Genomic DNA, 14,348 nt, shown 5'->3' with positions numbered 1-14,348 from the left:
CTTTGATATAGTCATTTTCCCCAAAATTAGGTGATATTGGTGAGTTTTTATTAACACTATCTTCAATATAAGAGGTTTTTAAAATAGCTTTTCATAATTGTCCTAAATATACTGGTTTTATTTAAAAGTAGCTGGTAAACATGAGTTTTCATTAAAATTATCTTGAATATAGCAGTTGGACTTCAAATCACATGGTAACCATGGGTGTTTGTGAAACCTAGCAAGTTATCTGTGGATTACACCATGAGAAATGTTATCTAAGGTTAGGAAGAGCTCAGGGGCTTATTATAAGAAGGAATAAGCACACTCTCAACTAGGAATCACATATTGTTGTCTGATTTGCTTCCCAGCAAGTCTCCTCCGACCTAATTCAATAAATGAAGAAATAAAGCTTTAGACTTTACTTTGTTTTAGACGAAAGTAATGAATTATTTTACAGTTTTTCCGGCAAAATTGAAACTACCTAAGGAATACATCATGGATAGGGATTGTGCCCTGAGGAAAATAAACCAGGTCATACGATTATAAACTTAGCCAAGGAAAATTATTTCCAAATAACCTTGCTGAATTTGACTAGCATTACGTTATATTCTCTATGAGCCATCTGTGGCAAAGCAGTGATGCAATGAATCCCAATTAGTTTCCAAGCACATGACCCTGCCACTGTAAGGTCTCTTTCCTAGTAAGCAATTTAAAAAGTAGCCTGAAGAGACCCAAAAAGCAAAAGGGAAGCAAAGCATTCTTACTTATTGTCCTCTGTTCTGCACATCTAACTGTGCCAAATGGCAGTATTAATTAACTCTTAGAGATCATGAAAAATGCTTGCTCGATGCTGCAGTGTTAACTAGCCTTTAAGGACCATCTCATCATGCTTCTCACCATTACAGAATTTTATGTCCGAATGCACAAGCATAGTAAAATCATTTTTGCTTTCGAAATCCTCTTCGAAAGGACTGGTATCATGCAAAATGAGATTCTTCCTTAAACGTTCAAAGAAAGGCTGTTTGCAAAGACAAGGGCATCCTTGCGACAGAAAACCAGCATCACAAAAGGGCTGTGTGGCTTCACGGCCTGCAAAATCTGAACTTGGGAATTGTCGGACCAAACACAGGTAACTGGCCAAGCTGCACAACAGCGTGTATCCATGTTACAATGTATACATGAAGATACACACAAAAATAACGAATAAGACCTGAAAGACCTAATGAAGGGACTGTAGTTCTCCCAAGCACTTATACAAGATTAAGTTAGCTTTACCAGGATTGTCTTTCTGCCAAGTTTTTCAATCGAATGGAGCATTCAAACTTCAAATCGTCAGGTTTTTGAGCTACAAAAAAGCACATTCCCCATCACTTAGTCTTTACCAACCACAGAAACTACGAAACTACTGCCCACAGGTAACCTGCCTTCGCTTGGCATTTATCTTTTCTCAAAGGCCTTTGGCACATTCTGCAGGTGCTTCCGAGTGTCTGGGGTTTCATCTCCTCTGTAGCCTGATCTACTTAGTTAGCAAACGATTCAGAGAAGTTTCTTAATGAGATTGTATTTGTACTTGTGCAAAGAGGCTTTCCTTTGCCTGGAAACTCAAACGTTCACTAATTTTCAAAGCAGTCAGGAAGCAATTAACACCCATTTAGAAATAATTTTGCAATGTCCAAGTTGACACTGATAAACCAAACAAAGAGTGGAACGTGTTTGTGGCCCAGTGGAAAGGTGACTTAGGAGTCACAAGCCAAGAATTCAGGTCCCCATGCTGCCACTAAATGGACATGTGCCTTTGGGCAAGTCACTTTATCACCCTCATCCTCAGCTTGCTCATCTGTGGAATGAGGAAGTTGCATTAGAAGTTTCTTCCAACCATGATTTTTTTAAGTCTAGTAGAAAGTAAGGGAGTCCCTGGGTGGCACAAACCATTAAGCACTCTACTACTAGCCAAAATGTTGGTGGTTCAAACCCAACCAGAGATATCTTGGAATAAAGACATGGCAAACTGCTTCCGAAAAGTCACAGCCTTGAAAACCCTATGGAGCACAGTTGTACCCTAAAAGGGGTTGCCAAGAGTCTGAATCGACTCAACAGCAACTAACAACAACAACAACAAAGCAGAAAGTAGGCATGAAATAGAAATACAGAATCAGTGCAAAATAAACCTTAGACTTACATACCTATTTTTAATATGGTGGCTATCTTGAGCACATTAAATTCTTATTGCAATAAGGGTAAAAAGTTCTGCTGGGTATAGAGAAAACAGCCCAACCATTCATCCATTGTACCACCAAGGATTGAGAGGATCCCCATAAAGCCAGTCACAAGCAAACCATTATCACCACAGTGAAGGTTACGGAAGTGAAATTGTTCTTGACCTTGATGAGTCTACACACTAAGTAAGGAAACAAGGCATGTGCCTAGGAAACCACTGGAAGCTATGGAGCTGGTTACACACACAGTCACAATTCAGAAAAAGGAGACCTAAATGCGGCTGGCGTGCAGAGAAGTGAGCAGAATTTAAGTATCTCACCTAAAGAGAGACAAAGGAATATGAAGGAACAGGATGGCTTGTTTTTATTTCCCATTGCTTTTACCCCTACACTTCCTCCTGCCATCAAGCTTCAGGGTTTTCCAAACGCACTGCTCCCAAGCCAGAGATGAGTCAAACTTTACCTTTCAAGTTTTAAACTTTACAAATTTGTAAGCAATGACAACCATCTTGAAAAGCATGGCTTTCAATTGCAAGGTCCAAGTGTTTCATTGAATAAGCTAGCTGTTTTATTTTTGATCCAGGAAGTTTATCTTTAATTAACGAGAGCCGAAACCCAGAAGACAAAAGTTGGAAAGCCAAAACCCAGGAGATGAAATGATGATGTTTTCCTGCCCCAGACCAGTTGTTGACCAATAGGAAAGAAAGAGAGAATTGGAGGGAAGTTGTCTTGGTCATCTAGTGGTGCTATAACAGAAATACCACAAATGGATGGCTTTAACATCGAGAAATTTATTCTCTCACTGTCTAGTAGGCTACGAATCCAAATTCAGGGCGCCAGCTCCAGGGGAAGGCTTTCTCTCTCTGTCGGCTCTGGAGGAAGGTCCTTGTCATCAGTCTTTCCTTGGTCTGGGAGCATCTCACCGAAGGACCCTCAGGTCCAAAGGATATGCTTTGCTCCTGGTGCTGCCTTCTTGGTGATATGAGGTTCCCATGTCTCTCTGCTTGCTTCTCTCTTTTATATCTCAAAAGAGGTTGGCTTAAGACACTACCTAATCTTGTAGACCTCATCAACATAACTGCCACTAATCCATCTTATTACATCATAGTGATAGGATTTACAACATATAGGGAAATCACATTAGAAGATAAAATGAAAGACAATCATACAATCATACAAGGGAATCATGACCTAGCCAAGTTGATGGATATTTTGGGGGGACACGATTCAATCCATGACAGAAGTCATTAATGCTTAGATGCTACCTGAGTCCCTGAGAAGAGGCCCAATGACCATTCCTGAGCCAAGTCCCAATTTGGGAGACAGAAATATAGAAACCCCAGAAAGTTCAGGAGGAATCATGAAGAGGGAAATACCGTTGTCAAAGGTTGTAGCTCAGGAGATGGAAAGACTTCTAGAAGAATATTGCACCAGTTGTCTATTGAATGGCAGGATCACAGTATCTAGGCAATGAGTCAACAAACAGCTTCGTAGAGCTCTGCTCACTCCAGAGAACTCCAAGGAAAATGTTCAAGGATCCCTGGCCCTTCCCAACCAACAGCCTTTTGGAAGGACTGAAAAGACTAAAGAGTTGAAGTTGGGGTAGAAAAGACATGAATCATGTGGACCAGACATGGAGACCACAATAAGACCACAGGCATACCAGAGGATACAGCAGACACAGAGAGCTATGTTCATGATCTAGGAGGATGTTACACCCCAGTAGAGGCCAAAGGACAGAGGATGGTCATAGACTTGCGACACCCACTATCACTGATACCCAGGCTCTTTATAAACCTCCCCCAAATCCACTTAATCACTTTGAGGACTAATGTACGTTTGGTCTAAGCCATGGTATTTTCAATCACCTCATATGCATGCGAAAGCTGAACAGTGAATAAGGAAAACCCTATGAGAGTTTGACTTCAGAAGTGGCAGGTGAGGGGCTCCTTCTCAGGTATTCATAAGGATCTAAGCTCTAGTCAAGGCTCTTCAATCATATAGCTGGAATTTCCTCCTTCACGGGAGATAAAGAACAATTGTATCATCACCTTCCATCCCAGTAGTACATGCCAAGTCCTGAAAGCTCTAAGCTGGATATTTAAACTTTTACAATCCAAAGTAACTTCTCTTTTCTTCTTTCAAATACCTTGCTGCTGTAATTAATAGCTTCAATGACTACAGATTTTTCTACAGATCCACAAAAGGCTATTTAAGAGTTCAAAGCTGCAAAGTTGACACTTTGTTTTTTTGTTTTTCTTTCCTTCTTTGTATCTCATCCCTACCCTAATGGCAATGGTGGTTCAGTGGTAGGATTCTCACCTTCCATGCGGGAGACTCGGGTTCCATTCCCAGTCAACGCACCTCATGAGTAGCCACCATCCTTCTGCCAGTGAAGACTTGTGTGTTGCTATGGTGCTGGACAGGTTTCAGCAGAGCTTCCAGACTAAAACAAACTAGCAAGAAAGGCCTGGTTATCTATTTCCAAAAATCAACCCTATGGATTGCAATGGTCCAATCCATAACCCACCATGGGGATGGTGCAGGAGCAGGCAGCATTTCATTCTGTTGTGCATGGGGTTGTCATGAATCAGGGACAGGCTCTGGCAGCTGAAAACAGCATAGGAAAACAAGGGATTCTAGGGCATGCATTCATGCAAGCAGAGATGAATATAGGATTTAAGAGGGCAAAGATGTTAGCACCAGCCCCAGGCATGGAGGCAAGATGAAATAGGGGAAGAGGTGAGGCAAACAAGACAGAAAGGTGGAGAAAACATGACATTAAAAGGAATCAGGAGGACTGAGTCAGTGGAGTCCAAGTTCTGCAGCCAGAGGAAGGGAAGAGGGTTGCAGGCAGCGACCATACAGGGGCCAGTTTAATCACAGACAGTGCAGGAAATTAGCTGGGCAAGGAGTGGCTGCTGGGTCATGGGTGGGGATAAGAGTAGGTGATCACACTTTTAAGTTTTATTGCAGTGTCTACATTTCCATCATCCCAAAAAGGTTGGCACAGACCCAGGAGGTGAAGATCAATCCCCTCCTTCACTCTCAGGCACAATTCAATACAATCACTATTCTGGAAGCCAATATGGTGATCAACTCTCAACGTTTCTGATCCACTTTTTAAAAATTCCAAGGATGGATACATGAAATTTGGCCAAAGGATTCCAAATCAACCTAGGAAACTGATAAAATGAGAGTAAAGGGTGTCCAGACCCTCAGTTTTGGAATCCAATGTCCTCGTACAAATACGGCACACACAACACATAACTACTCCCAGAATCTCCCCGTACTTGTTTTACATAACTAATGGGGGATGACTCAAGCCTAGTGTCTCCTCTTAAAAAAGAGGGTCATAAATTATCCCGTGAAGAAGAAAAACTTCTCCAAATAGGTTAAAGGGCTTTCCAAAGTCTTAGTGGTAGCAAACCCAAGGATAAGATTCCTCTGTCCCCCTTTCTGAATAAGTTCCCTAACTTTCAGCCTAAAACGTGCTGAACATTCTAGACTTAGAGAAAATGTTAAGGATGCGAATGCTTAATCTTTCTTTTTCGAAAAGAAAATTCCATTCAGGCACTGCCTTCACAGAATTGTGGCAGTAATTGGATCAAGCCAGGAAAACAATAATGATAGTAATTCTATTATTTCTCGGTAACCTCTTCTCTTGATATTCTACATATTCCCGAAAAAAGCCTTAAAAAAAAAAAAAAAAAAGACTTCATAGCTTGCCTTCAAGTTATAGCAGGTCTATACATAAAATGAAAGATTTTCTTTATAAGATGACAATAATATTATCTACATCCTTCTTGTCTTCTTCACATAATTTGAAGATTTACTAGACAGTGTCACAGAGCACTTCAAGTGTCTTTGGATAAAACACATTGCCATTGAGTGGATTCTGACTCATAGAAAAACTGTCTCATAGGGTTTCCAAGGAGCAGCTGGTGGATTTGAACTGCTGACTTTTTGTTAGTAGCTGTGACTCTTAACCACTGCACCATCAGGGCTCCATCTTTGGATGAGGAGACTGATAAATTAAAAGAGAGAAACCTATACCTAAAAAAAAAAAAAAAAAAAAGCCAATTGTAAGCCTCTTATTATTGGCTAGATCAGAGCTTCTAAGAAACAATTTGTTACCAATCCTTGAAAGTATGTGTCTTAATTTGTTAATGCCGCAATAACAAAATTACCACAAGTGGGTGGCTTTAACAAACAGAAATTTACTTCCTCACAGTTTTGGAAGCTAGAAGTCAGAAACCGGGTACAGTCTCTAGGATAAGGCTCTGTCTGTCCACTCTGGGGGAAATCCTTGTCTCAGCTTCTCCAGCATCTTCTGCCGTTCCTTGGCAATCTCTACGTGGCAACTCTCTCTCCCCCATTCATGTTCGCTTCCTTCTGTGACTAATCTGCTCTGTTTATATCTCAAAAGTGATAAGTTTAAGACACCTCCTACACTAATATGGCCTTAAAAAAAAAAAAATGGCCTTACTGACACAGAAAACCCTATTCCCAAGTAGGATTACATCTACAGATACAGGAGTTAGGGCTCCAACACATATTTTGGGGGGACTCAATTCAATCCATGACAGTCTGCAACCAAAGTATTTCTCCTAAGTGTGCCAATGAATGAAAGAACTGAACGCATAAGGGCTAAAAATAAAAGGAGAAATCAACCTGATATTACAATGTATGATGCCACGTTGGCCATGAGTGTAAAGGCCAATCCCAGTCAGCTTTCCCTGCATTCTTTCAATACTGCAAGTTGAAATCAAAGTCTACCACAAAGCTTTTCTTATAACTTTAAAAAAAAAAAAAAATTCACTCTCTTCCCCTGGACCATTTTTTCTGAGCCTGTTCATTTTAGCTACGGAACAAAAAGAACTTGATTAGTCCCCCCGCCCCGCCACCCCTTCCAGAGCAGCCTTTGCCATCCATAAAGGGTAAGGGTGTGAGGAGAGAAGAGTAATTTATTGTCAGGCTCACACTAGCACTGAGACATCAGATATTTGGGGTTAATCCAGAGGAGGTACTGAGCAATCATAAAGGGAAACAAACCAAAGGGCAAGGGGAGGGAAGGCAAAGCAAAGCCAGAGAAGAAAAGGAAAACAGCCCTCACAGGGACACACCACAGGCACCGCAGAAATGCAGAAGAATGACTTTCTGCAAAACCAAAATAAACAAGCAAATCCTTCTCCCTTTAAAGCCAGGAGAGCTACCATTCTAGCTAAAGTTTGAACTGTAGCCTCTAATACACCAACAACACACTAACTTCTGTTTATTGGTTTCCTATTCTCTAGAAGGAGCCTCAATGGCACAGTGGTTAAGCATTTGGCTGTAACCAAAAGGTTGGCAGTTTGAATCCACCAGCCACTCCTTGGAAACCCTGTGGGGCAGTTCTACTCTGCCCTATAGGGTCCCTATGAGTCAGCATTGACTCAACAGAAACGGGGTTGGGTTTTTGTTGTTGTTTATTCTCCAGAAGGAAAGTGGCTTCAACTCTCTCTCTCTCTCTCCACCCACTCCCCCCTTCCCCGTCCCTCCCCCGTCCCTCTCTCTCCCACACACTACCCACGGATAGTGTAAAGAACAGCATAAATGTCAGTAACATACTTTATTGCTATAAATTCCTTTATAAATGAATTTTCCTCTTAAATTTCCCACCATAGGGACTCATTCATTCCTAAGCATATCGGTTGCCGTTGAGTTGATTCCAGCTCATAGCGACGCTATAAGACAAATGTTAATTTTTCAAATGGCAAGAAACTAGTTAGTTTTCATCTCCATCTGGTATTTGAGTGCCTGTTCTTTCTGGGGTGCGACACAAGCTGTCTCAAGGCCTGTTGTTTCAGAAACAGTGAAACAGTCATGAACTGGGGAAAACAGGTAAGAACGGACATTGCAAACTTTATGTTTTAAGCATGTGTAGAACCTACCATAACTAAAACACTGGTATAAACAATTCAAAGAAATTGAAGCATAGAAGGGAATATGATGGCTCAAATTAAAAAAAGCATAAACTTTTTCACTGGCCCCACCTCCAAAAGTTGTCATCCAGTCCCATAGAGTTAAAATACGTTCATTGTGGTGTATAAAATTTTATTTTAAAGGAAAAGAGTACTTACAATGTGCCAGGTGTTGTGCTAAGTGTTTTAAACATATCAACTCATTGAATTCTCTTAATGGCCCCATATGTCTTTGTTACCTAGTGCTGCTATAACAGAAATACAAGTGGATGGCTTTAACAAACAGAAATCTGTTCTCTCACAGTGTAAGAGGCTAGAAGTCTGAATTCAGAGTGCCAGCTCCAGGGGAAGGCTCTCTCTCTGTCAGCTCTGGGCATAGGTCCTTGTCATCAATCTTCCCCTGGTCTAGGTGCTTCTCAGCACAAGGATCCCAGGTCCAAAGGACATGCTCTGTTCCTGGCTCTTCTTGCTTGGTGGTAATGAGGTTCCTCTCCTCTCTGCTCACTTCTCTCTTTTATATCTCAAAAGAGATTGACTCAAGATACAACCTAATCCTGTAGATTGTGTCCCACTTCACTAACATAACTGCCTCTAATCCTGCCTTATTAACATCATAGAGGTTAGGATTTATAACAAATAGGATAATGTCATCAGATCACAAAATGGAGGACATCCACACAGTACCAGGTATCACGGCCTAGCCAAGTTGACACACATTTTTTGGGGAGACAATTCAATCCATAACATCTATGAAAAGGATTCTACTATTGTCCCCATCTTACAGATAAGGAAACTGAATCAAAGAGTAAATAAACACCTTGCCCGGTATAATCCAGCTACTAACAGCATAGTTATATTTAAACTTCAGCGTTCTAACACCAAGGGCCAATTCCCAGCTATAATGACCACACACGCACTTTTGTTGTTAGCTACTGTCCAGTGGTTCCCAACTCATGGCAACCCCACGCACAGCGGAACAAAACTTGCAGGTTGGACACTGTTCTTTTGTAATCCATTTAGTGTTTTCGTTAGCTGGATTTTTGGAAGTAAATTGCCAGGCCTTTCTTCCTGGTCTAACTTAGTCTGGAAGTTCCTCTGAAGCCTGTTCAGCATCATAGCAACACACAAGCCTCCACTGACAGACGAGTGGTGGGTGGCTGCACATGAGGTGCATTGGCCAGGAATCAAACTCAGGTCCCAGCATAAGAGGTGAGAATTCACCACATGTATAAAGCCGATAAAAATGTGAAACCCACCCCCCCTCCCCCCGTTAAAGAAAAATGGGAGAATCTAGGATCTAGGCTACCAGGATATTTCCAAAGCACTGCAAAGAACTGAAGGATGCTGCTGAGCTATGCCCCCCAATTGTCCTGCCTCTGGAGCAGACAGCTAGCTGAATATCATGTTTGACAGCTTCTGTTGAAATTAGAGCTCAGGAATTTAAAACTTTATGCTTAAATGTTTTCCTATGACACTATGCACATGAAGGAGTTCATGGAAGCCAAGCCCGGTAACAGAAGCTTTTACAGCCACTGTCATTTTGATCCTGATTCAGAGGTCCAGTCTTTATATTACTCATATCTTTAATTCTGAGATTATAAAAGGTGAATTAATTAATGAGTAGGAGCCACTCCCATGCCACTTTGCTGGGGCGTGACCTTCACAATTTCATTTCCGGTAGCTACGGGAGTGTGTGGTTCACGTGAGCTCATGGCTGGCAGGAGCCTTAAAGGTCATCTTGCCTTGTGACTACAGGAAGAACGTGCTAGCAGAAAGGTCAGCCCTGATACCCTGCCATTTTCCTTCCTACAGTTGGAGAGAAAACGAGAAGCAAAAGAAATCATACTTTGTGGCCAAAGACAGAGAAACCAGACCACAGAGAACACTATTTCTATTCACTCTCAGGCTGGCAGCAAGAAACGATTTCTTGGGGTTTATCAAAAAAATAGATGTGACTTACTGGCCTGACGGAGACTGAAGAAACCCTGAGAACATGGCCCCCAGACACCGTTTTAGCTCAGTAATGAAGTCACTCTCCAGGTTCATCCTTCAGCCAAAGATTAGGCAGGCCCATAAAAGAGAACTGGACTATAGGGACACACCAGCCCAGGGGCAAGCAAAAGAAGACAGGAGAGGACAGGAAAGCTTGTAATAGGGAGCCCAAGGTCAAGAAGGAAGAATGTTGACATGTCATGGGGTTGTTAACCAATGTCGTAAAACAATATGTGTACTAACTGTTTAATGAGAAACTAGTTTGTTTTGTAAGCCTTCATCTAAAGTACAATAAAATAAATAAATAAAATAAAGATGTGTATACGTATTTTAAAGCAATATAAAATTTGGGGGGAGAACTTCCTTTATAAAGAAAAATGTAATTGAAATATGTTGTTAAGATTAGATCCCTCTATTCAAAATAAGAAAGGGGTTTTTGGAAATTCCTTTCCTCATTGCTTCTCATATGTGAGGCACACTTGGATACCCATATGGGCTGTTACAACATAAAGTGAAATGAGATGTCTAAAATTGTCATGGATTGAATTGTGTCCCCCAAAAATATCTGTCATGTTGGCTGGCCATGATTCCTAGTATTGTGTGAATTGTCCACCATTTGTCATCTGCTGTGATTTTCCTGTGTGTTGTAAATCTTATCTATGATGTGAGTACGGGGTCAGAGAAAAAGAGGAAGACCCTTAATGAGAAGGATTGACACAGTGGCTTCAACAGTGAGGTTAAGCATAACAACAACTGTGAGGATGGCACAGGAACGGGCAGTGCTTTGTTCTGTTTTACATAGGGTCACTACGAATCAGAACTAACTCGGTGGCTCCTAACAACAAGAACAACACGATGTGATGAGATGGGATTAGGTGAGTTATGTTAATGAGGGAAGACTCAATCTACAAGATTAGATTGTGTCTTAAACTTATCTCTTTTGAGATATAAAAGAGAGAAGAGAGCAGAGAGACATAGGGACCTCATACCACCAAGAAGGTAGAACCAGGAGCTGAGAACCTCCTCAACAGGGGAAGACTGATAACAAGGACCTTCCCCCAGAGCCGACAGAGCGAGAGAGACTTCCCTGGAGCTGGCACCCTGAATTTGGACTTCTAACACCTAGACTATGAGAGAAGAAATTTCTCTTTGTTAAAGCCATTCACGTGTAGTATTTCTGTTATAGCAGCACTAGGTAACTAAGACAAAAATTAAATGTCTGAAAATTCAAATAAAACAGAAAGGCTGCAATTTTTAACATATGTTTACTTTTTATGAGAAAACAATTCACAAAAAGCTAAAATGATTTTAAAAAAGAATTAAAAATCAGGGTGTAGGAGATTTCCAATGAAAGCATTTGGGTTTGGTGAGTCAGATGGACTGAGACCAGGTGAAGGATTTTCTTCTTACTATCCATGTTTCCTGGGCTAGTTACTTAATATCCCCAACAGTAAATGCCCCCAGCTATACGATGGGTATAATAACTCCCTCCTTATCTCCATAAGGTGGCTGTGAGGCTGTGAGGTTTATACATATTCAACCCAAAGCCAAAGCAGTTGCCGTGAGTCGATTCTGACTCATGGTGACCCCTCTGTGCTCCATACAGTTTTCCATGGCTGATTTTTCAGAAGTAGATCACCAGTCCTGTCTTCTGAGGTGCCTCTGAGTGGACTTGAACCTCCAACCTTCAGTTAGTTGCTGAGCGTGTTAACCATTTGTACCACCCAGGACCTCTTTTACATACAATAGCATTTGTAAAATGCTAGGCACTCCTTCTTTCCTCCCCCACTTCCTTCCATTTTAATAATCTTTCAGAAACCAGAAATATCCCATGCAAAACACCTTCTTCCAATGAAATACTTTTCTGAGCGAAGTTTTAAAATCCCAATACAACCCTGTCTATCACAATGACATTATAAAATATTCATCTGATCTCAGTAGTACCACATAAACTTGACATTACGTTATGTTACCAAAAATCATTTCATTTGTGATATACTTGCTGTAACATTTTTTCTGAAAGATAACCCATAAGAAACGTTTCTGAATTTTTTCTTTGTGTAACATGATAGCCTCCCAATTTGCCAGTGGGAAGAGAATTAAACATACATGATCTGCATTTTAATTTTTTAGCACCATAAAACAATGCAAATGAAATTTGAATCCTATAAAAACTTACGCTTAAAAGAAATAGAAAGTCATATGCAGACAACCAGTTTTTATGAGGAGTTTGTCTGGTGGGATAGTAATTTACATCTAGAACCTAAATTTATATGTATAGGTTTCAAATCAAGCCAAAAAAAAAAAAAAAAAAAAAACTTTACTACTTATCTAAACTACATCAAATCCTTTTTTGGGAACAAAATGGAATATAAATTTTCAAAAATAAATATTGCACACTGATATGTAAGGACCACAGTGGATGCTAAGTCTTTCGCACTGAGAGAACATCATTTTCTCTCAATACGACACTCACAATCTGGATAAATCACACGCTGGCGCCATTTTGATTTTCAGCCATATTCATCTTGGGAGCAAATACTAAAACAGTGATGCTTGCACTTCGCTATGCTGTACCGATGGCTTTTCGTTTTTCAGAGGATGCTTTCAGACTAACCTCGTCAAAAACACCACTACTTCACAGAAATCCCAACAAGCAGGAATTTATCACTCAAATATCTGATTGGGAGAAATGACAGCAAATTATGTTTTATTAGGACATTTATATACTGTGCATGCGGATAGATAGGATGTAAATCTAATGTATATGTGTGTACATATATTATACATCTATACCATCTGCATATGTATAATATTTCATAACCATAATTTCATGTTCTTCTCGTATTACACCGTCACTTTTGCTGTGCAGTTCAGTACCATTATTTTTATTTCAACCACAGCTGCGTCATTGCTGCTGCCACAATCTCTGTTTTTTGGAGAAAATATACAATTTTAAATTGTTCTTTCTTTTTTTTTTTTATCAGAAAGGAAAGTCATCAAGAATTAGATTTTATTTTAGGAACAAAGTAAGGTTTCATGGGAGAAAAAAACAAAGCCTTGGTGTAGAGAAGGTTTGTTCATTTTCTATAGCATTATGAAGTGTCCGTATGCCTTGATATACCTATCAATGTTTGGATCATCCTAATGGGAGAAATGACTTAATTTAACTCTATTTTGGTGTCTCAGCAAAGGTAAGTTGTCTATTTGGAGAGCTCTGAAGTTTCTCTGACCGGGGAATTTTATACTACTGCATTTGTGGACGTGTCTGCCTAAAATCTGCCCAGCTAACTTGTTGTCTCGGTTTCCCCAAGTAGAAAAGGTGGGTGGCCATCGGGCGGAGGAGGAGGTGATGGGAACTGGCTGGGAACTTACCTGGTGGTGGAGTTGTCTTAAAGTCGAGAACTTGTATTCATAATAGCCTAGGTAAGGGACAGAGCCGTGGATTTAGGAAGAAATGAGTAATTGACCTGATGTCCTGTTATTTCACGCCCTCTAGTGTCTCTCTTTCAATGCCATCATGGAAGAGCTGGGAATCTCACTCAAGAATCAGAAAAAGTTGAAGAAAAAGTCAAGAACTAAGGGCAAATCTTCCTTCACAAGTATCCTTACTTGCCACCAGAGACGAACTCAGAGAAAAGAGACTGTGGCTTGACCCAAGGAAACATCTGCAGGAAATTTTCAGGGAACAAAGAAGGATATGCCCAGGTCAACACTGGGTGAAAAGCTAACAGGCTTGCAAGGACTTCCCATATATCTGTGCATATGACTCTGGTTGTGTATACAGATATAAGAAACACAAAAGTTTAAGAAGCTCACATAGACAGATATTACTTGGCAAGTGGCATCGGTTCTTTTGAAATGAATTTGTATGCTTACCTACTTTGCATTTTCTCTTTCTCCCCCAAATACATTGCTGTGTGTGCTTTCTAAATAATAATAAAACAACAGGGTTTTTGTTTTCTTGTTTTTGTTTTTCCAGAATAAGTTTGAGTGTCCATTTGTTCCCCATGATTGGCTGCCATTCACAACATTTGGTTACCGAAGGTCACCTGGCAGGGATGTAGCTCAGATATCAAGGGTAATAAGCATCCAAGGACCATCTCTAAGTTGTGCTCCCCCAATTCCAGTGCCCAGGGGCAATCTCTAATTGCTCTCTCCCCCCAATTTCAAGATGAAAGCATGTTGATAGTGG

At 40.6% G+C, this 14,348-nt stretch overlaps 1 protein-coding gene across 6 annotated transcripts in view; it reads left to right on the top strand.

The window, feature by feature from the left end:
- The window catches only part of GRIK1 (glutamate ionotropic receptor kainate type subunit 1), a 476,634-nt gene extending 462,509 nt beyond the window's left edge, over positions 1–14,125 (top strand). For 4 of the 6 annotated variants that reach the window (XM_023548472.2, XM_023548471.2, XM_003410315.4 and 1 more), the window contains one exon: positions 13,653–14,125. In XM_023548472.2, the coding sequence (XP_023404240.1) occupies positions 13,653–13,808 (156 nt within the window). In that variant the 3' untranslated portion in view covers positions 13,809–14,125. Of the gene's footprint in view, positions 1–13,140; positions 13,228–13,652 lie in introns of all 6 variants that reach the window. The other 2 variants (XM_010590326.3, XM_023548468.2) reach the window with 1 other exon arrangement.
- Positions 14,126–14,348: the final 223 nt, after the last annotated feature.

Source organism: Loxodonta africana, chromosome 20 (assembly GCF_030014295.1).
Source record: "Loxodonta africana isolate mLoxAfr1 chromosome 20, mLoxAfr1.hap2, whole genome shotgun sequence".
Taxonomy (NCBI): domain Eukaryota; kingdom Metazoa; phylum Chordata; class Mammalia; order Proboscidea; family Elephantidae; genus Loxodonta; species Loxodonta africana.
Note: the sequence above shows the minus strand (reverse complement) of the source record. Positions and strands in the feature narration are given on the sequence as shown.